This window comes from Artemia franciscana, chromosome 11, assembly GCF_032884065.1.
Source record: "Artemia franciscana chromosome 11, ASM3288406v1, whole genome shotgun sequence".
NCBI lineage: Eukaryota > Metazoa > Arthropoda > Branchiopoda > Anostraca > Artemiidae > Artemia > Artemia franciscana.
The window spans coordinates 20,108,729-20,133,360 of NC_088873.1; the positions used below are offsets into that span (position 1 = coordinate 20,108,729).

The 24,632-nt window shown below is 36.0% G+C and overlaps 1 protein-coding gene across 1 annotated transcript; it reads left to right on the forward strand.

Annotated features, from left to right (window-relative positions):
* Nucleotides 1-1,712: 1,712 nt before the first annotated feature.
* LOC136032939 (uncharacterized) lies at nucleotides 1,713-19,957 on the forward strand. The gene is made up of 2 exons (XM_065713407.1): nucleotides 1,713-1,811; nucleotides 18,398-19,957. Exons 1-2 carry the CDS (start codon nucleotides 1,809-1,811, stop codon nucleotides 19,874-19,876), a joined length of 1,482 nt encoding a protein of 493 aa, XP_065569479.1. The 5' UTR covers nucleotides 1,713-1,808; the 3' UTR covers nucleotides 19,877-19,957.
* The last annotated feature ends 4,675 nt before the right edge of the window (nucleotides 19,958-24,632 follow it).

The window sequence follows — 24,632 nt, forward strand, 5'->3', positions numbered from 1 at the left end:
GGTTCTGGGATTAATTAGAAAATGGGAGATTTTTAGGGAATTTGTAACTAAGGATGGGGATTTCTAGGGATTTTTCAGCTCTTTATTAGGGATTTAAAAAATGATAAAGTGTAAACACTGGTCTTCAGTATACAACAACACAATCAATAAGGTTTGCTGTCTTACCATCACGTGAATACCCTGTTAACTTATGGGTCATTTTATGACAAACACCGTATTGGTTATAACTATATTATCATACCTACAAAATTGTAGCTGTCTGTAGCCATTACTTTCCTGCACCAAATTTACCTAGGGTAGGATACCATCTCTTCCGACTTGGACGTTAATATATTCTAATAAAAACATCAAATTAGTGCCTGGAACCCTGTCTATTTTCTACAGGGGCATATACTACTATAACTGATACCCTGGACTTTTTAGTTATAAAATAAGCGATTAGTGATCTATTAATAATACCTTCCAGCCTAAACAAGACTTAGAAGCTTCCTTATTTATCATGAGCCCTACGTCCTGTCTATGTACCCCTTCCTTCCTGCCTGAGTAAATAAATGCTTTATCACTTAATTTCACTACATTAATCTACAATATTTAGCCATCTCTTCAACAATGACATGACAATGAACGCAAACGGCAAGGATCATCCGAGAAGTAATTGCAAAGCCTCTGAGGTTCATAGGCCATGCAAATATTATACATTTTAAAGAGCTGTGCACTAGCTATTAGAAAGGAGGTCAAAACATGTATCCAGATCAAAATCTGAAAGCATAAAAAAATATGCCGGGTTACGGGCAACTTCAGCCTCTGGTTGGTTGAGAGGGGTATGTTACGAAGGAACAACTCCTGGCCATTCTTGCTTTTAGAAAATGTGCAAGAAAATTTAAGACCTTCGACTTTTAGGTTTCAACTCAGAATAACAATGTATTACGAATTATGAAGGTTATACCTATTAAGCCCATTGGCAGTAGCCTTCAGAGCTATGTCTAACACGCTCCTTTCCATGAAAAAAAAAATGCGTCGATCGTGCATGTCACTCAAAGAATAATGGAAGGCCACTGATTAGTCAAAATAATTGTTTGTCGTAAATACCAGGGTCGTATCAATGATTTTTTTTGGGGGGGGTCCTTAAAAAATTTGTACATGTCAACTATATTTACCACGCTCAAAAATTTCAATATTTTTGATACGAGTTAAACCAGTATCTCTGTCTGCTTTCGGAGATAATTAGCCGCCTTAGTGAGATTAATTACTATACAGGTATATTTTGATTAAATATTTAATAAACAGAGTTGGTTAGGTAAAATATTTAATATATTGCGTTCTGGGCGGAGTGCTATCCATAATTCTCTGTTGTGGTTTCCATAATTTTATTTCTGAAGTATTATATGCTCATCATATTTTGTCATACTTCAAATAACTTCACTCCTTGGGTGTGGTATAACTGACAAGTACCAAAAAACATTTAAGTTGGATAAGTATTTCGGGGGGGATCAAACCCCCTAACCACCCTGGATACAGGATTGGTAAATGCATTTTGATATCGGACTGCTGACATGTTTTACACTAACACGAATATGGGATTGCCTTATATTTTTCTGCCACTACAGGAATTCACATTTACGTAAGTTTATTTCGTCACTTATCGCTGCTAAAAGCGATTACTTCATGGCAATAATTACGTAAACATCGATTACTAAACGTTGACTGCGCGACGCCTAAACAGCGCGAATAAAGATTCATTAAACTTGTTTATCCTGCTGTGGAATTCGGATGCAAATTTTGAAGGTTTATGTTTCAGAGAAACCAAAATGGTAAATTTTTGGGATTTGCAATCTCTGTATGTTCATTTTATTTGCTTTGCTATCATGATGATTAATAATTGTAAGGACAAAACCTTTATACAGGTCGTATATCTGGAAATATAGCAATAACGAACAAACTCTATATTTTGCATTTTGCAAAAATGAGTTATCATTGTTTACTTGGCACGTAATTAGTAAATTATTTGGGAGGGAGACACATAAAAACGACAATCACGGTAAAAATGTAAGACACTGACCTCTACTACCCTTGAGTGCCCATAGAGGGGGGGTGCCAGCCTCCCTCATGCCGTTGAAATTTTGGGTATTCACGCCAATCTATGAAAAACCACTTCATCCCGGGCGTAATTGCGCTATGGAGCAGGGGGAATGCCCCTCCCAGACCCGGTCCCCTCGAGACCCCAGTTTGGCCCCCCTGCTGAAATATAATTTCGTCAAAAATCTTGTCAATACTAAGAAAAGCCTGCACAATCCAAGTATCAACAAAAACAGGTTAGTTTTCCTTCGTCTATATTTACCTTTATAGTGCTATATGGCTCGTTTTCCAGTTTTAACTGTCATCTTCAGTTCATTTGGATAATTACCTTCATTTTTACCCCCCTCCCCCTTCAGGATTTCCACGGAATTACGCCCCGGTTTTTTATCCATCCCATGAAGTTCTAATTCCTGTCCTTGTGGTAGCTTCAAATATTTTATCCCGTGTTAAAAAAAACTACTGCAATTGATTTTTTGTAAATTTTAGCATTCAATAGTATTTTTGGCATTTTAGTATTCAATAGTATTTAGTTGTTTTTTGCGGGGGGGGGGGAGGTATAATTAACTAATCGAGTAGCTTATTATGGCCTCTTGGGGTATGATCTTAGCAGTAAGTTGAATTTGTTTTGTTGTAAGGTTTGTGGTATTGACCAGGATGTGCTGTTGGTATGTTTTATAATTCACTTAGTCCTGCATTACTTTTGCCATCCCTCGGACAAGTTTTTTACTTTTCAGGGTGATTGTGAATGCTGATGTTTTTTTTAATATATATATATATATATATATATATATATATATATATATATATATATATATATATATATATATATATATATATATATATATATATATATATCTAACAGCCAATTGTAATTATGGAATTATATTAAAGAGGACTTATTGATATCTATTCTAATTATTTGCTTATTGCGCTTCAGAGAGCAACAAGATGCATTTCATCCTTTGACAGGTAGAGAATCCTTGGAAGTTATTAGTAGAAGCTAACAATATTTTCTGTTAGGTTCATGTGTTGTATGGCTTTGTAATTTCTTTTTTTTTGCAAGAGATTGATCTTGACACTAAAAACGAATTTAATAGAGCACATTAATAACTGTTTTCGATAAGTTATTGGAGGTATAGATTTAGCAGTTGGCATCTCCAGAAGGAAATAAAACAACCCTTGCTTCATAATATGCAGAAATTGCAGTCAAACAGATATCCCAGGTGATTCCACTTGCATAATCTTTTTCGCACTTTTTCTCTTTTCATCTCGTTGATTGTTAACGTTGTCTTGCTTATTTGCCGATAAGGTCAAAATTTTACTTTAAAACCTTTTTGCTATCATAGAACGTAGCCTACTTGAGATATTTCAATGAAACTCTAAAAATCAATTTGGAGCCTTAATGACCTCATCAGAAGTTTTGAAGCACCTACTACCACCTCTGCCTTCAGAGGGTACTGGCCTTCAACGACCTCCAGCAATCTTTACAGTAGTGATAGTAAATCCATGCAAAATAGATCTGCTCAAGTGAGGCACAAGAAAAGTGTTTTGAGCCTCCTACCTGTCCTTTATCCTGACCTATAAGACTGTAAATATTTGTAGGTCTCTTTCTTAAATTTCAAGAAAAAAAACCTGATATGGCTTAAAATTGTGTTAAAAAAGCTAGAATTGCATTTTCAAAAACTGAAGCCAATATGAAAAAGATTGAAAACCTCAAACTTGAGGTAAAACGTTTTTTGTCAGCATTTAGGTAGGTATAGAATTGTCATGTATGGAATCTTTTAAGCCGATAGAATTTACTGCAAATAAGTTTATTCGAAAAATATTATCCAGCGAACAGATAATTCATTGTTAAATTTCATTTATTTATAAAACAAAAAGAAAAGGGGAGGGAAAAGTAATATTTTTTTTTGTTTCCTTCTGGAGAAGCCAACTGCTAAATTAGTACCTAAATTAGAAAATTTTTTTTTTTTAACTGTGATAAAGGACCCTGGGCCTTGAATATTCTATTTTGAAATTTTGACTACGTCCAAAATATTTACTATATTACGAAAGTTACTGAGATTGCAAATTTGACTTTCGAAAAAGTGCAAGTACTCAGTGATTTTAGGAAAAGTTCAGCAAAAAACCCGTCTATAAGAAAGGTGACGAAAGTGAGTGATAACTATAGAGGCATTTGCCTGTTTTTTGTAAGAACCTAATTACTTAGTTTTATGATACTATTTAACTTTGACACTATAGATAATTTTTTATTAGATGAGCAGTATGGTTTTAGAAAGAAGAGGGTGCGTCGGCCAAATTTTCACTTATAATAACTGAGAAGTGCCTGAGTCATCAGACCCTTTCCTTAGCTTTAAAGATTATGAGCAAGTGCTTGATTCAGTCGACCGAAGAGCTTTTAAGAATTCCCTATCCTTTTATGGTATACCAAATAAATGCATTAAAGTTATTACTGCAACGTACGAGAAAACACTGCTACGGTTAATGTAGAAAATGAGGTTAGTAGCTATTTTCGTTTTGAAATGAGGATTTTGAGCAGGGTTGCTCTCTATCCCTATTTAAATGATTCATTTTGAGGGGTTTTGCAAAGGATTAGGGTAAAGGCTACGGGACAGCATCTCTAAGTTTAAAAAATATCGTCGCATTCAGTAATTTATTTCCATCAAAACCATACCAATGCCTCTATAATTACACTTATTCTTATCATCTTTCTTATAAAGGGGTTTAATAAATTTTTCATAAATCTGCTATGCATTTCTATATTTTCAAAGGCTATAATCGTAATCTTCAGTAATTCATTTGCTGAACAGGCACACGCATTTACTGAATTTAACACAGAACAAGCATTTACTAAACAACAAGCACACGTAGTTCATCTATAATGACCGCATGTACAACGACCATATTCAAAATCTCTGCCCCATGCTATCAGTACCTGAAACCCCTTAGTTTTTAATTATCTTGGTATTGTCTCTAGCTCTTCTTCGCAAAATAAACATTTCTTTATTTTCAAATCACAAAAAAAAACATTCCTTTTTATATCATTTCCAACAGCTTTTATGACGGTTTAGCACATTTTTCTAAATATTGCTTCAATCTCTTAACATTTTCTCCCCGGTAATTTTTATTCTTGGCTTGTTTTGATATGTTGCTAAATAAAAATTGTCCTTTGCTAACCCACTATGCTCATTTGAGACAGTTTTTCCCACGGAAGTAAAAAAGCAAAGTTGAAACTTAAAAACGAAGAAATTATCGGTTTCCACTTGATGCAATAGATAAACCAACAAAACACAGGTCGAATAAACTGACTCGTGATAAATACAAATGTCACTAGATTTCTACAATCTAGAGTGCTACTACTAAACCTAACAACTCAGTTCAGCGCCAAAAAGCCTGAGACCAGCACAACTGTAACTGCTCCTCCTCTATCCCAATATATTCAAGGCTTCCCTCCTTACAGCCTCCTAAGAGGATCCCTTTAATACTTTAAATACTTTCTTGCGATCTCCCTGGCCCACTTGGGGATAACCTGCAATTCGTTTAGCCGTAGATTGATGACCAAAAAGAAGGATCTTTGGCAATCAGTGATTTCTTCACAGATGTTCGGCAGTATGTGACAATGAAGATTGTCAGATTGTCTGCAAAACATGTCTTAGCTATTCCAACATTTTTCTCTTTATCAAACAGTTCATGGATTATAACACTTAGCGGTTCGTGGTAAAAATGGTTGATATTAAGAGATACATCAAAATAATCAGCTTATTATGTTGATCCCAACAAGATTCATCAGGGTTAGTGTTACCCATAAGAGCCTAACACAATTTGCCTGATTTTTGAAATATGGGGGAGACACCTTTATAAAACTAAAGGAATCTTAGTGAAAATAACACCATCAGATTCAACATACCAGAGAACCCTAGTGCAGAAGTTTCAAGCTCCTATCTGAAAAAACGTAAAACCATATAATTATGTCTTTAGGTGTAAAATGACCTCCCACAGTCCATGGGGAGAGGCGTGTAAGTTATGAAATTTGCCCATTGTTCATGTATAGCATTTGGTATTGGGAAATATACTTTTTTTGAGGGGGGTTGTTTTTGGGGTAAATTTCTATAGGGAGAATTTTCCTCCGGAAGAGAAATTCTGAGGGCGAATATTCCAGGGGAGATGTTACACTGAGGATATTTGACAAAATTACTGCATAAAATTCTTTTTAATTGTCTTACATTTTCTTTGCCAAATTATTAACGTTGAGATGTTCCGGGGGAATTATCCAGGGAATTTTTTCCACGAACTCTGATGTCCGGGAAATAATTACCACGGAAAGGGGCATTTCTGGAGTGATTGGGAAACCGATTAGAGATGAGTCTTATTCAAATGAAAGGATGCTAAGGAGAATTTTTCAGGCGGAATGCATTTTGCACAGTGCGTAGTAATGAGAATTTTAGGTAGAAAAATTCGGACAAATTTCAATATTTCATAATTAATGTGTTGTATTTTACATGGAAAACCATATATACGAGATTAAATTTTAAGTCAATAGGAAAAAGAAGTAGTCTGGGGCCTCTCGGTACTGCTGTTATCTTTTATTATTTATTCCATTGTTTACCTTTTCTTATATTTACTGTCCAAACTCTTAAACTCAGTAGACTACCAATAGGCTTAATCCATTCCCTCCCTTTACATTCGGGCAACAGTTTAAAGATAATAACCCAAACAGTCCATTTTACTATTCTGGACCCACACTCCCTACCGACGAAAATTTTTTAGTGGGGACACTTTTAACAAGGTTTATTTGTTATTTTGAAGCATAGCTATGCAAAATTTCTCCTTTATTGTGTCCTTTATTGTTATAAATTGTCTCCTTTATTATCTCCTTTATAAAGGGACTAAAAGTAGTGTTTACTAGCTCATATTTGTTATATCCATGAATAGGATACTAAAACTGGTAATAAATCAAATACAAAAGGAAAACAAGTAGCCACCTATCATTTTTAGGATAACCATGAACTTGATATTAAAATTAGAAATGAATATAAAAGAAAAATGTTTTCTCAAAAGAAATTCAAGTGATATGAAAATTTAAACATACACTATCAAATATGTCAGGAGGACTGACGTCCCTAATCCCCCAACTCTTTCCTCTAAAGGTCTTATATTGTAGATATTTATCATGCTATCGGTAGATACAAGTTTATCGTTATCGTGAAGTGCAACTTAAGGGCAGCACCCGACCTCCCTATAAGTAGGGTAACCTATGTTTGCTTATTTTTTTTTATTTAGCTGACGACAGCATGTGTAAATTTCGTGCCAAAATATTTCAAGGAAAATTACCAATAGTACTAAAGTTAAATAAAATGTTTAAAAGGCGCACAAATTCAGCAAGATTTAATTCCCCCGTTTATAGAACTTTGATATTTTAGGTATAAAACTTAACTTTACTAAACCATTATACAAAACGCATGATTAAATAATTTAAAGAACTCAAGTTTGGTAAGAAATAGCTGATAATAAATAGCAAGTTCAGCAAGAATAGCAAGTTTAGTAATAAAAAATAGCCCTATGGGGTCACTCTCTAATGAAAAGACTTACGAAAAATGATTCTCTTTAAAAATCCCAAAAACGCTATGGAATCAGATTCATCTTAGGTAATGCTGAAAAGCTCTGTTTTGGGGTTCTCGTGTATATCGAATTTGACAATGTAATTTTCTTCAAGATACTGTTCTTTGATAGTGTCACTTCTCCCTTATTTCTCAAGTGATAGACAGGATTTGTTATGTCAAGAAGTATTTACAGGTAATACCAAACTAGTGTATTGTAAATTTTTGCAATAGAGATTTGATTCTGAATTGCTTATAATTTCTTAAGCTTATTTTCTAGGTTTGTTGTTAACATTCATCTGAAACATTTGTGTATGGTCCAGTACAATGACCGGTGTGATATTAAGGCATTGATGTTTCTGCATTTTGCTCATTGTTGCATTATCTAAATAATAGCAGGAAAGCCCACATCCGCTTTCCAGCTTTCAAACCCATAATATAGCTACAGCCTTTTTTTGAGAAAAATTTAACAACATTACTCTTCAACATCTAGGTTTTCTTTCAGGGGTGTAGCTACAATATTTTCATTGGGGGCAAGGTGGGTGCTCTTGAAGTAGGTCCTGTTGAAGCAGTAGTGGAGAAAAGTAACTTATTCAACAAATACACTAATTGATGAATTTAAAACATTACGCAATATGCTATGAACAATAAACATATTAAACAATCATAAATATAACTGCTGGTGCTCGGCCGGGTTCGGGTGGGCGAAGGTGAGTGTCGTATACACTCAACTTTTTTCTGCCATATTCAACACTAATGATGCAGTATATGTCCCTCTTCCACTTCCCCCAGCCCTCATGCCCATCACTGGATGCTCAATCTCATAATTGAGCCAAACTCTATTCTAAAACAAAAATCATAGGTAGCGTAATAGCATTGTCTAAGTAAAGATGCAGGATAAGAAGAAGAAAAAGAAGAAGTTTATTATAATTCAATACAATACAAAATACAATTCAAAATGAAATTACGATACACTTATTCCCCCTCAAAAGTCTCCATGGCCAGGGATACAAGCGGGATACAAAAAAATACAAGCAACAACTACAATATGAGCAATATGTATAAATGGGATACAATATAAGCAACAACTACAAAAAAAGAGAACAATAGAAGATGCCTGAACATAGAGAACATACCTGATGGCTGGGAGTCAAAGCGCAGAAAAGACAACCATACACCATGAACAGAACTCAGGGGACATCAACTCCTCAGAGGAAAAAAAAGTTAAAAAAAGTTATTCTATTTGATTCTTTATTAAATGATTCTTAAGAATCCTTTTAAAAGTCCCAAATGAGTGGCATCTCTGTACCGAAGAAGGTAATGAATTCCAGACCTGTTGACAAGCAATGAGGGGATTGAAATCTAATCGAATAGTAGGGGTAGGCGGAATGTAGATATTATTTGAAGAACGAAGGCTATATAGTACTGAATCAGAAATAAACATAGGAGTTTGCCGAAGAGATTTTGGAAGATTGCCGTGAAGCTGATGAAAGACAAAAGAAGCACAAGAAATAATGTAAATAGACAGTAGACTTAAGAGCGGTGTTGGTGTACATAACCAGACGCCGTGCTTTATTATACATGAGAAAGTGACCGCAGCGTAGACGGAAAAGTAGACATCCATACAATGGGGGAATAAGAAACATATGACAGGATAAGACAGAAAAAAAGAAGTTTCAGAATAGATTCAGGAAATGTGTGTCTTAAGTTTTCAAATGATACCCAAACTATGTGAGACCTTAACCCTAATCATGGCTACATGGCTTCTGAATGAAAAGTTCTCATCAAGCAGGATACCAAGAAACCGGACCGCCCGATTCTCTGGTCTACAGAAGGAGCCTTGTGACACCTGAAGGTGTGTAAGCTGAGGGAAAGCTATACCAGTTCGAGAAAAAATAAGAAAGTGTGACTTATAAACATTCAAGACCAAGAAAGCTCATACATTTATCATGATGTTTTTCATGGTTTATGAAATAACTCCCTCAAATAATACAACAAGGTTAGATTTGATCACATTCTGTCTTCTAAAGGGTCCCAAGAGTGGTATCATCGGCAAAAGCAACAATAAAAGCTTCGTTGGAAGTAACATTGGAACACGACCAAGCATCAGGATGACATAGCTTGTAGCATGCCAGAGGCCTGGTGTTTTTTTTTTTTTTACCGCCGATCAGATCATTAACATAAATCAGAAATAAAATGGGACCAAGAACAGATCCCTGAGTGACGCCATAATATACTTCAGAAGGGCTCTGAAAATCAATTGAAATAAGCCTACCAGAAAGATATGAGTCAAACCCAGAAAAAGTTTGATCTTATACCAATATGCGATAGTTTTCCAAAGAAGAATCCGATGAGTCAAGAAAGCAAAAGCTTTACGAGCATCCGAAAACAAAGCTGCCGGGATATGACCAGAATCTATTGCCGAATGAATGAAATTTGAGAAAGCTGCGCAGGCATGCTCCGTAGTGACTCGCTCGGAATCCAAACTGGAAATCATGCAAAAATTCTTTTACATCCAGAAAACAAAGAAGCCTGGATAGCATAGCATTCTCAAAAATTTTGCTAAGAACAGATAGGAGAGAAATTGGCCTATAATTAGCAGCATCACTCCAAGAAACACCTTTATACAGCACTATAGCCTTAGCTCGCTTGAGAGATTCAGGAAAAATTCCTTTTTCGAAAGACAGATTGACAAGCTTAGTCAATGGTGACAGAATAGCAGGCAGAATAGCACGGATAACCCTTGCAGGAATTTTGTCTGGTCCCGAAGAGGATGATCCTTTAAGAGCATTCACCATACGAGCTACCTCAAAATCAGAAACAGAATTCAAGACCATCGATTTTAAACATGAGGGTCCAAGAAAGGCTCTGAAATTGCAACTAGAAGTTGCAGGGCTTCCAGAGGAAGCAGTTGCCTTCCCTATATTAGCAAAATAAGAGGTGAGCTCTAGCTGAACATCTGCATCTCCTTGGACAGTTTACCATCGAGTATCAGCATTGATGGAACTGAAGGCAGCGGAGGAGTAGGTTTAAGAATTGAGTTAATTAAATACCATGTCTTCCTAACATCCTTCCCACATTCAGAAAATTTCCTATGATAATACTGAGACTTTGCCTTCCGAGACAGAGAATTAAATATACTCCTATAGGCCTTGAACTGTTCGTGATGAGCTACAGATGATGAAGCCTTGCAAAGCTTCCACAAATAATATATCCTTTTCCAGCTTTTATGGAGACCTGAAATCATCCATGGATTCAGTGGTGCTATGCTTTTCGAAGTATGGGTGCTGGACCCTGATTGCAAATTTTCAGGATTCCTTCTTTCACTAGATCATAAAAGGAATCAAAAGAGCGGTTAAATCTGAATCAGAAACCAAACCCTTCCATGGTAGATTAGCCAGACGAGAATTAAGCAGACTTTTTTTTTAGTACCACCATAACAGAAACATGGGAGATTAGATGGTGATGCTATACGCTGCGCTTGATCATCACTTTTATATTGGGAAATAGCGGGAAAATGATAAGAAATCACTAACCAGCACCAAATTCTCTAAGACATCTAGTGACAAAAAAAAAATATTATCAATAAGAGACGCATGCGTGTCAATAACTCGGGTTGGTATACAAACTGAAGGTAGAGTTCCCGAAGAGAGCATCATCGACAAGAGATCAATAGCTGAAAGAGAATTTCGATCCAGCAGGTTGAGGCTAAAATCACCCATAAGGATTAGTTCATAGGGATGTTTTTGGACTGAGTCCAAAACTTCTTTCAGAATTTTCAAAAACGTAGAAATAGATCCCCTGGGGGACCTATAAACCAAACTTAAGCTAAATACTTACGCATTGATTTAATCTCAATGAAAAGGGATTCAAAGATCCCTTCCTCATTTCTGATTAAATCACTTTGGACATTATTTGGAAGACGATCAGCAATATAAAGGACAAGACCACCTCTCGCCATCTGTTTCCTATTCAGCCTCTCCATCCTATATTGAATATCTAAAAGGATATCCTCTTTTGAATCTAGGAAAGTTTCACATAATCCTATAACATCAGGAGTTCCACCACTAACGATCAGTTTCAGCTCATCAAAAGACGAGCAAAGTCCCTGAATGTTAAGATGAAGCACAGAGAAAATATCATCACGTTTAGAGGAGACAGAACCATTTAATTGCGAAACATACTTACTTTTATTAGCCGAGTTAGAATCATTATTCTTTAGATTTCTACTTCCAATTGAATTAATTATATTTTCAATATCTAATGGATTATTTTGTAATTCAATTAAACGTCCCCCCTAAGAGTTGATACCAACCTGGTCACCAATAGAAATCGTCGATTTACTCATGGTGGATGGCAGTTCTGCTCCATGACCAAACCCACCAGACCAAAGGTATAAAGAAAAAATATAAGTAAAAAAAAGAATAATAAGAAAGAATAAGAAAGAATAAAGAAGAATAAATAAGAAAAAGCAGGGTCAGAGAAGGAAAAGAAACAAGGAAAAACCAAGAAATAAACAAATAATCAGCACTGGTAATTTAATCGCAAAAGAACCATGTATATGCCTATATAGGAAATTTATCACAGGAGTCATTGGCTAACGGTTTTACGGTTTTAGGGCGGTTAATGCTGTAGAACGTATGGCCTGGAGCTTTACAGCTAACACAAAAAGGACCATTCTTACGGATGGATTCAGATTTTGACTTATGGTCACTAGCTCTGCATTTTGAGCACAGGGTAGTGTTTGTGCAGTTTACTGCAATGTGGCCATATGGCAGTTAACGCATCGAGGATGCAAAAACACGAACTCCTAGGTGGCAAGTTGCTCATAGCCGATTTTAACTGATTCTTAAAGGAACTGATCTAAGTCTTTTATTGATTTGAAATACACTTTGAATATGCGTGACGCACCACACTTAGCTGTTTTAATGCATTTTGGGATTAATTCCTTCAGTGACAATTCGACTAGCTCGTCTGTTACTTGTTTAACAACCGCAACAAAAGCAGGCTCCTTAAGTGTAACATTTAGAATGGGGTAAGAACGCTTTGCTTTTTCAACAATTAGACTAAAAAACGGAATTTTAATACCGATAGTTACATAAAAAAAATCGCATTTCAATGCTGATTTTAAATATATAGCTTTCATCAAGATTAGTCTTACCTATCAAAAGTTACAAGCTTGAGAAAATTTGCCTCGTTTTAGAAAATAGGGGAAAACACCCCCTAAAAGTCATACAATCTTAGCAAAAATCACACCATCAGATTCAGCGTATCAGAGAACCGTATTTTAGAAGTTTCAAGCTCCTGTCTACAAAAAAGTGGAATTTCGCATTTTTTGACAGGAGACAAATCACGGGTGCGTGTATTTGTTTTTTCCCAGCTGCGATCTTATCGACCACGTGGTCCTAGAATGTCGCGAGAGGGCTCATTCTAACAAAAATTAAAAGTCCTAGTGCCCTTTTTAAGTGACAAAAACCTAATAACTATGTCTTTGGGGACGACTTCCTCCCCCGCAGTCCCCGTGGAAGGGGTTGCAAGTTACAAACTTTGGCCTGTGTTTACATATAGTAATGGTTACTGGGAAGTGTACGGACGTTTTCAGGGGGATTTTTTTGGTTTTGAAGGGAGAGTTGAGGTGGGGGGGAGGGGTTACGTGGGATGATCTTTACATGGAAAAACTTCTCATGGGGGAACAGACTTTCAATTTCCAGATTCTTTAGCATTATTTAAAAAAATAATGAAAAATAAATATGAGAGGTTTTTTTTCTACTGAAAGTGAGGAGCAGCATTAAAACTTAAAACGAGCAGAAATTATTGTGCATATAAGGGGTTTACCTCCTCGTAATACCTCGCTCTTTACTCTAAAGTATTTTTAGTAATTTCAACTATTTGTTCAACGGCCTTTGTGATTCAAGGGTCATTCTTAAGGAATTGGGACAGAAATTAAGCTTTAGTGTAGAGAGCGAGGTATCGACGAGGGGTGAACTCCCTCATATACGCAATAAAAACAAACGAATATAGAAGTTCGTTACGTAAGTTCGTAAATTACGTATATTTTTTACTAATGAAAATGTTCGTAAAAAAATTAAAAGTTCTAGTTGCCTTTTTAAGTAATCAAAAATTGGAGGGCAGCTAGGCTTCCTCCCTCTCTCCTTTTTTCTCAAAATCTCCCAATTAAAACTATGAGAAAGCCATTCAGCCAAAAAGAAAATTAATATGCAAATTTCGTTTTAATTATTTATGTGCGGAGAGCTAAGATCAAAACATGCATTCATTAAAAAGCGTCCAGAAATAAAATAAGAAAAAAAAAGTTTTTTTAAATGAAAGTAAGGAGCAACATTAAAACTTAAAACGAACAGAAATTACTCCGTATATGAAAGGGGCTTTTCCTCCTCAACGCCCCGCTCTTTAAGATAAAGTTTTTTACTGTTTTAAGAAGTAGAGTTAAGAGAAAGAGTCAAACTTTAGCGTAAAGAGCGAGGCGTTGAGGAGGAAAAGCCCCTTTCATATACGGAGTAGTTTCTGTTCGTTTTAGGTTTTAATGTCGCTCCCTACTTTCATTAAAAAAAACTTGTTTCTCTTATTTAATGTTTCGACGAGATGACAAGTCTCCATCCATTCTTGCCACAGCGTAGCTCAGATACATCGCTGCCAGGGCTAGGCTAAAGACTGTCTATAAATGCTTGGCGCTCAGTTTGGCCTTTTAGCTCTTTTGGAGAGTTTTTAGTCTTACAGCATACGAGGGTTTGGGCATTGAGTCATGACTTCGGGGCAAGACCAGTGACTGGTAAGAGAGGCTACCTGAAGGGTGAGGTATGTTTGCCAGAACGCTGTCCAATTTACACAACAACTCATTAACCTTGGATACAACTGTGGCATTTATGGCCTCTCCTATAGTTGGGATTTCACATGGACTAAGAATAACAAATTTTCGAATTTTTAGGTTTTGCTTGGCAGCACCAACTAAAGTTTTACTAACATTTAGTTCGGCATAAGGAAACTTCTTTGCTTGGATGATGATATCGCGATTAAAATAAGCGATAGCTGCCTTTTGGATCAACTCTTGCCTAACTCCATCAGTGAGAAATCGGCTTAAAAAGTTCAAAACAGGATTCAAAATTAATTTGTCTTCTATTTCACAATGACCGAATGCTTTCTAAAATTAACCTGCCTCACTCCTTTACTCCTTCCCTCTCTTTTCTTTTTCTCACTTTTTCTTTCTCTCGCCCTAGATTCAATTTAAGTCCACAGAATATCAAATATGTGAAATCAATAGATGTTGACACCTTGATAAACCGTCACACAAGTTTTAATTAAAACTGGTATTTTGCCAAATACTGCGAGATCTAGCAAATGGGATTAAAATTCATACCTCAGACTATCAAGTATTTGGAAATGAAAAATAATCCGATTAGTTTAGATGTTGACACCATGATAGCTAGTTCAGTACTGAAAGCTAGTTCAGTACTGAACCACACATTGTGAAATATCATATTGTGACGTATTCCCAATATTTAAAAAGCAACCGTATTTTCAATTTTACAGTATTCAAAAAATAAAATTAGAATTATTGAATTATCCGTTAGGCATTGTTTGACAAGTAATATCCAGAAAATCTGAACGATGTTTGGCATCATTGCGGCAGAAACCTTAAATTAATTAAGAATTTTCATGGATGCCAATTTGAAGGGAAATTAGGCTCCTACAGTTTGCAAAATACCTTCCTCTATGCATCTTTGTTTGAAAACACTAATTCTATGAAAATTACACAAAAAAAATTCTTGTGTAAATCAGGATAATACATTTCCGGGGGGGAGGGGTAAACTGAATATCGTTTTTATGTCTGTAATTCCCTTCACAATCAAAGCATAACAAATGCTGCATGAAAATTAAATTGTGAGAAAATATACATAATTTGTCTAAATTCACTTTATTCTATTCTTAGTAGACATTTTGTACAACATGCTGATGGAGAGATAAATGTCTTGCAAGCAGCACTGGCGTTGCATGAACTAATTTCAGTCATTATTTTTACCATAGTTGTCAGTTCTTTTTTTGGCGCTGGTTAAAAGAAATATTTAGAAAAGCAAAAATAGCAAGCAGTCAGCATGGTAATGTACATAGAGGCATTTCAATATTTATGCATTAGTATGTAAATTCAAAACGCAAGGAATAGGACATAATCAGCGCTTATTAGGCGTTTCAATGACATAAGAGAATCGGAGTTTCAATTGGATACTAGAAATACAAATTAAACCAATTTAATATCTCTTGGAGAAGATCAGCCCCTACCAAATTCCATGACCAAACTTTAACCAATTTGTCCTTTATAGTTATCGTGCAAATATCTATAAAAAGCACGAACTCTTCTTTTCTTTTTCAATTAAATCTTTTTCATTCAGGAAATTGTATTCACTGTACATCTGTCTTCTTATTCTTCAATAATTCCATCTCTATTTTATTTGCAGGTGTAGAGGGTATGTTAATTTCCACTTTTGAAAGTTTTAAGACAAGAAAATCTTGAACTGATAGATTTTAGGAAATAAAAGCACCTTAAATATCGGGGGAAAAATTGACCTGAGCAAATATAGCGAAACAGGAAACAGATACGCAAAAAGTTTGACTTTCTCTCGATTCTATTTTATTAAACAGTAAAAAACTTTAGCGTAAAGAGCAGGGCGTTGAGAGGGGAACAGCCCCTTTCATACACGGAGTGATTTCTGTTCGTTTTAAGTTTTAATGTCACTCCTTACTTTCAGTTAAAACAACTAGTTTTTTTTTATTTAATTTCTAAACGTTTTTGAATTAATGCATGTTTGATTTTGGCTCTCCGCACATAAATTATTAAAATCTCCGCACATAAATTATTAAAATGAAACTTACATATTAATTCTTTTTTGGCTAAATTGGTTTCTCTTAGTTTTGATCAGACGATCTTGAGAAATAAGGGGTGTGGAACGAGACCTCGTTGCCCTGCAATTTTTCGGTTACTTAAAAAGGCAACTAGAACTTTTAATTTTTAACGAACGTTTTTATTGGTAAAAAAAATATACGTAACTTAAGAATTAACTTACGTAACAAACTTCTATATTCTTATATTTTTTATTATATATTTGAGGGGGTTTGTCCCCTCGTTAATGCCTCGCTCTTTACACTAAAGCTTAAGTTTTGTCCTAATTCTTTAAGAATGACTCCGGAATCAGAAAGGCCGTAGAAAATCCAATTCTTTTGATGTACCTTTTAGTATCAAAATTTAGTTTTTTAGAGTTTCGCTTACTATTGAACCGGGTTGCTCCTTACTACAGTTCATTCCCATGAACTGTTTTAACTAGGCTCACATTTTTACTTGATAAGGTATTAACGTGGAACATATTACAAAGAAGTGTAATGGACTGTGTTTTTTTCTCGTTTTCCTTATGAATATGTGCTTATTCTTAAACTCGCCAAAGCACTAGAAACACCCCCCTCAATCCTCCCAAAGAGATCAGATCTGGTCTGGTTATGTCAATCACGTATCTAGAGCTTGTGCTTATTCTTCCACCAAGTTTCATCCCAATCTCTTCACTCTAATCGTTTTCCAAGATTTCCGTTTCCTCCCTCCACCCTCCAATGTCCCTGGATCCAAGCCAAATTGAAAATGGAGCATCTGAGACATGATATATTTCAATATATCAAGTTTCATTAAGATCCGATCATCTATTCGTGAGATAAACATACCTCAACTTTCACGATTTTCCCTCCCTCCAGCCCCCTCTCCCCAGATGGGCGAATCGGGGAAACAATTGTTACCAAGTCTATTTTGCAGGTCCCTGACACGCCTACCAAATTTCATGGTCCTAGCACGCTTAGAAGCACCGCTCTCACCAAGCAATGGAAATCCCCCAACTCCCCAAAAGAGAGCGGATTCAGTCCGGTTATTTCCATCACGTATCTAAAACTTGTGCTTAATCTTCCCATCATGTTTCATCCCAATCTCTGCACTGTAAGCCTTTTCCAAGATTCCCGGTTTCCCCTTCCAACTTCCTAGATGTCACCAGGTCCGGTTAGGATTTAAAATAAGAGCTCAGAGACACAGGGTCCTTCTAAATATCAAATTTCACTAAGATCCGATGACCCGGCGATCTTCATGTAAAAACTGGGGTAGCTCGGGATTCGAACCCAAGACCTCCCCTAAGCGAGAATCATGCCAATAGACCAGCAAGCCACATTTAAGAAATAATAATCATTTGTTTTATCGACAAATAAAATTCTTCAACTATCTCGTTCGCTTGCTCTCCCCCAGATGGTCAAATCGGGGAAGTGACTACTTCTAATTCAATCTGACCTGGTCCCTGATACGCCTTCCAACTTTCATCGTCCTAAGTTATCTGAAAGTGCCCGAACTAACAAAACCAGAACTGACAGACCGACGGACAGAAATTGCGATCGTTAAATGTCACCTGGTAAATAACAAGTGCCATAAAGAGCAAGTTTCTGATGGCAATTTATCAATAGCTAAGGATAAAAAAAGTCTCCCATAAAATACCGGTATCTGATGGTAATTTGTCAATAACTAAGGATAAAAACTTCAATAATATTCAGCTGGGGAGATTTTGCCTGCCAAAAAGAGGCACAGTACTTTGTTGCTCAATTTTTTTTCAAGGGCCTTAGTTTGCTGCATTGTTAATCATATTGTCTGTCGTTGACTCTGAAGAAATAAATCATGCGAAAAATTTTAATTTCAGGTAGGAAAAGTGTTATTTACTGCTGGGGTTGTCATGCTGGCTCTCGCAAATGTCGGAGGAGCCTTCCCCCTTGAAAAGCGTGAAGAAGCACATGCTCCGACTCAGAATCAGGAGATAAATCATGCCAAAGATTCAAAGAACGTGATACCAGCGAAACTTCCATGTGGCCATGACTATCACTTGGCCCACATAGTAAAAGACGAAGTAATTATTTATGTACCGCAAGATGTTGTAAAAGAAACTTTTGAGAAGGTTAATAAGACTTTAGAAGATATACAGAAGAACTATGAAAAAAAGAAAGAAGAAAATGAGGAAAACAGTCCATTTGATGAAGAATCGATTCAACATATTGTTAAGATTGTCCCCGTAGGAAAGTCTATGCAACAAGAAGAAAATAATAGTAAAAATCAATCAAAAAGGGATTTAAAGTTTGATTGGTCAGGACCTGATCAGCTAAGGAATCGTAGAGAAGTCGAAAATATTAGCAAGAACTTGACCCAGGAAAAAGGGGATATATCGATACCAGTTCTTCCAGAAAAGCTTCCTTGTGGGCATGATTATCACTTAACTCACTATATAACTGATGAAATGTTTGTGTATGTTCCTTCCAATTCTTTGAAAGAAACTGTAAAGAAAATAAATGAATCTCTACAGGAAATAAAAGCAGATTATGAAAAAAGAAAGAACGAAACCATACAATCAAGTCCATTTGATCGTGAAGTGGTACAGCATACAGTACAGGTAATACCTATCTATGGCAAACCAATTGAAAATGTTGAAAGACGTGATGAGGGCCAGCAATCCACTCGAGTTCAAAGACTTGTAGAGCAAGTACAAGCCACTCCAGCAGTAGAAGAGCCTACTCCAGTAGTCTCAAGCAAGGACGAAACAGAATCGCATGTGCTAAATAATGATACATTGAATACCACAAATAGGTTACCATGTGGTCATGAATATCACATAATTCATGTTGTCCATGACCAAATGCTGGTCTATGTACCTCCTGGTATTCTTAATGAGACAGTTGTAAAAGTGAATAAAACTCTTCATGAAATCCAATCTAAATCTGTGGAAGAAATTGAATCTAAGAAAGATAGTGGTTTTGACAAAGAAGTTGTGCACCATATGGTTAAAATAGTCCCAGTCGTGCCCCCTCACCATCACACATCAACTGGTGAAATAATATGGGACTCGCAACAAAAGAGTGAGCCTGAACCTCTTCCAACACCTGTTCCAGATCAACAACAGAGACACAAAAGAGAAAATAATTTTCATAGTAATGTGTTTGGCGTCGGGTACCCCCAAAATCCTTATCATGGATTAGGGCATAATCACTATCAAGATTATAGATACCAAGACATTCCAGATCCTAGTTATCAAAGATCATACATGGATAGCAGTTATAATGATGGTTGGAATAGGAATTTAGGTGGATATAATCAAAGAGACTATGGCTTCAAGCCTCATTTTCCAATATAAAACATGTTTTGAGTGATGATTTTTTTTTCTATCAGTTTGGAATGTATTTTTCTATAAAATAGATTTATTAAGTGGATCATATTTCAGTTGTTGTACTGTATACCACAGATAGGTTACCATGCAGTCAGGAATATCACATAATTCATGTTTTTCAAGAGCAAATGATCGTCTATGCGTCTGCTGGGGTTCTTAATGAGAAAGTTTTAAAAGTAAATGAAACTCAGAGAGAATTCCAATCTAAATCTTCTAAAGAAGTTCAATTTGAAAAGAATAGTGTTGACAAAGACGTTGTGCACCATCCTTAACAAAACAAAATTCCAAAAAAGAAGTTCAAGAAAATTAAAGAGCCATATTCAAACTTAAGATGAGCAAATTGAATTCATGCCAATACTTCTTAATTCAAATGAAATTGCTGATTTACCACCTTAAGGCTTAAAAATAATGAATAACAGAGTAATAATGCTTAAGCATAATCTCCCGTCTTATTATTTCAACTAAAAATATATGAGCTATAATTCAATATATACAAAGGATATGTATGTTCACTTTAAAATCTGCTTATAGCAAAGGTCTTGTATTGGTCTCTTGGGTAACAGTAGTCCCTAAAATAGTCATTGTTCCCTTAAAAAAAAGCTCACGTAAAGTGTGCCTGATTGACATATAATAAATATCTTGTTAAATTAAGAACAAAAACTTACTACGAATTAATTGTCACAAATAAGACTGAGGCTTCCACAAAATACAAGTAGACCCAGTCACATTTGCCCTCAAAGTAGCAACAGCTGAGTGGCTGGGTAAGTGGCTGCATTGTTGCTTTAAAAAGATCGGACAGGTAGGTAATGGCAGCGCAAGGTAACCAAGATTTTCTAATAAGGGACGAAAGGGGGAGACTAGGTGTCTTATTTTAGATTTTATACGAGGGTGTGTTGAAAAATGAACAGGATGATTATTCAGCAATACGGTGCTCTTTGGTTCTTGGTGTGGAAAACCGAGAAAATTGAAAATAAAAACTGTTAAAAACCATTGCTTTTCCAAAGGATTATGATAATTTTAATGATTCAAATAATATGGAGCTTACTAGGAAAGTCAGAAACCTAAGGGTGGGAAATACGAAATGAGGTTATATAAAATTTATTTACTAGGGCAGGAAGATGCGGTGTATATGCAGGGACTAGCTAGGGATAAGGGGGGTGACTGAAGGGACCACTGGTATACCTTATTATTCTAATTAACCAGATTAAAAGTCCTTGTATGACTCAGGTTTAAACAAGATACGATTTGCCTACCTTCATACTAAAATACAGGGGTGGGAGGAAGGTGCTGGAGGAGCCACAGACCAACATATCTCCAATAATACAGGTTGAAACAAAGACATCGCAAAAAGTTGACAGTGATTATGAGGACTAAGAAAAGCTTCAATTTAACTCTTTTTCTGTACCAAGTCAGGGCTTGATTTGTGTTTGTACCGAGTCAAGACTTAGGCTGCTTAGCACCAAACCACCACTTAGCCTGCTTATCACCCAACCAAGACTGGGCTACTTCGTGTCAAATTGGAACATTCCTCAATTTACACACAATCACACCAGACTGTTTATTTTTTCAATAAACAGTCTGGTAACAATGAAGTTACCAGCTCCTCCAGATTCTAAAACATGGTATATATCATGGTCAATTTTGTAGGAAAAGATGTTATATTCCTTGACGAGCTTAACAAGAAAATATATCTGACTTGGTTCAAAAACTAGTTTCTTGCCTAGGGTCAGCTTTCAAATATCGAACCTAGGAAAAGAGAAAAGCTCCAATTTCCTTAGGAAAGAGAGAGATATTAAAATTAGGAGACATATGATAACATTCCTCGAGTTTAGTTCCACGCTTGAAAAAGGGAATGTCAAATTCATGAGAAATCGCGAACAGAAATTATTAGATGGCAGCACCTCGAGCTTAATTTCGAATGTTTCTTTTATCATAGGCAGCGCAATAGCGCTGCGTAATTAAATAGCGGTATGGGCACAATGTATGATTTGTTTATTTATTTCGTTAGTCGTTATTTATTTCGTTTATCTTTGTCGTTAGAAACTTCGAAAGGAGCTGACTCAATTAGAAATTGTAAATTCTAGTACCATTTTTAAAGAGTCAAAAATTATTCGAGGGCAACATGCCCTCCTCGCCCCAATCAGTTACCTATATAAATCGACTCAAAATTTTAAGATAGCCATTTTGTTTTGCATAGTTGAAAGGTCCAGTAAATATGTCCGGGAGTAAGAACTTCAAAAAAAATGTCAGGGAGTGAGAACAAGAAAATATATTTGGCTTCTTTCAAAAGCTAAGTTTCTTGCCTAATGCTATCTTTCTAATGTTAAAACTAGGAAAAGAAAAAAACAACAAGATCAAACTTTTTTAGGAAATAGAGATCTTTTAAAGTTAGGAGGCACATGTGATAGCATTCCTCAACTTTTAGTTCTACACTTAGAAAATGAAATGTCAGTCAGCTGAATTTACGATTAAAATCACCGGTAACATTAGATGGACGTACCTTCGGACATAATTTCTGATGTTTCTTTGTCATAGGTATTGCAATACCGCTCCCTAAGTAAAGAGCGATACGGACAAAATGTATTATTTATTCTTTTTTCTTTTTTTTAGACCAGGGCACATCGTATAGAAGGAATTGTCGTTGAAACTTCGAAAGAGGCTTCATTTGGTTGGACACGGGAAGTTCTAGTGTCCTTTTTAAAAGTCAAAAGTGGCTCCAAGGTAACATGCTCCCCAGCTCCATCGGTTCCCCAAATACACTAAATCAAAATTTTGATATAGCCATTTTGTTTTGCATAATTGAAAGGACGAGTAAATATGTTTTTGGGGATGAGACCCCCCATAGCCCTCAGGGTTGTAAGTTGTACCCTTGGAGACTTACAAGGTTCTTACGGAAGGGATGGTCAAATAAATTTTGGAGGGGATTATTAAATTGGAAATCAAAATTTTTAGTACCATTTAAAGAGTCGAAGCGATCAGAGGGCCACTAGCCCCCCTCCCAAGTCCTTTTTTCCTCAAATACATAATTTACGATAGCTATTACCTTCAAAAAAAGTCCAAATATTATATAATCAAGCTTTCGGGATTGACATAACCCCCCAGATTCTGGGGGCAAGAGTTTTAAGTTATGCCCTGGGGCAATATAAGTTTCTTATGAAAGAGGGGGTTATATAAACTTTAGAGGAGATTTATTTTGTTGGAAATTGAGAGTTCTGGTTCCCTTTTCAGAATCAAAATGTGATAGAAGGGAAATCAAATCTCCCCCTCCCACCTCCCAATGCCCTGTTTTTCACAAACGCATTTGATTGAAATAGTGAGATAGCCATTTTGTTCAAAAGAGACGAAAGCAAATATAAAATTACTTCAGCATAGATACAACCCGCCAGATCCCAGGGGGCAAGGGTTGTAAGTTTTGCCCCGGGGCATATAAGCTTTTATTGAACAGGTAGTCATGTAAACTTCAGCTGAGGCTCATTTGATTGGAAATTGAAAGTTTTAGTGCCCTTTTTAGAAGTCAGAAGTGACTTGGGGGAAACCAACAGTCCCCCCACACCCATCATTTCCGAAAAGACATCCAATCAAGAGAGCTCACTATCCAATTCTAACAGTGCTAATTTTTCAGTATTGTAGAAAGGCACAGTAATTATGTCTTTTGGGTTGTCAACCTTCCCACAGTCCTCAGTAGAAGGGCTGTAAGTTAGGCAGTTCATCCATCGTTTACTTATAGTATATGTTACTGAGAAAGGTCGGCATATTTGACATTTACTTTCCAAAAGACGAAGAGCATTCTGGTGAGCCTTTCAGAGGACGTTGAGGCGAGTCTTGCACTAAATAATTACACCTTATGTGCACATGGGTTGTCAAATGGGCTGAACTCACGAATGACAAAATAAATTAATTTGGAACTTAGAGGAAATGATAAGCATGAGTTTTGACGGATTTTGAACTAGTCAGAAGACACTATATATACACTTTTAATACTACTTCCACAGTTACTGTAACTGATGACACTAATTTTATAAGGGGAAACTTTTAGGGAGAGTTTCAATTAAACAAAAAGACTAAATACAGGTAAGTTTTCAAATGGGCATATAAACAACATCATAGGCACTGCTGCTCTATCATAGCTTGTAATATCATTGAAATTTCTAAAGGAACTAAATCAAATAGAAATTAAAAGTTGTAGTACCCTTTTTGCGAGTCAAAAGTAATTGAAGGGAAAGCAGCTCTCCTTAGCCCATGATTTTTCAAACAACTTCAAAATTTTGAGGCAGCCATTTTTTTTTCAGTATAGTTGAACAGTCCGGTAAGTATGTCTGTAGGGATATCGGTTATGTCAACACCCATAGTTATGCGATTTTTCAATTCTGCTTCAAAACTATCTGTTGCTTTAAAGCTATATTCAAAGGCATTTTGTGTTGGTTGGTGGCCAATAACACCCAAAGTTGGTTGCCAATAAGATTGGTTGCCAGCAATATCCCAAGAATGACTTACGGTATTAAGTTGGAATTTTCAGAGCTATTACTATTACTACTTCTTCTCTTACGATTTAACTAAATCAAAAGAGTGTAATCATTTCCTCAAACACATCCAATCGAAATTTTGAGATAGCCATTTTGTTCAGCATAGTTGAAAGTTTCAGTGATTATGTCCTTGGAGATTATAGTCCCCCCCCCCTCTGTACCAACGCCCTCAGGGTAAGGGCTAAAACTTATACTAGGTG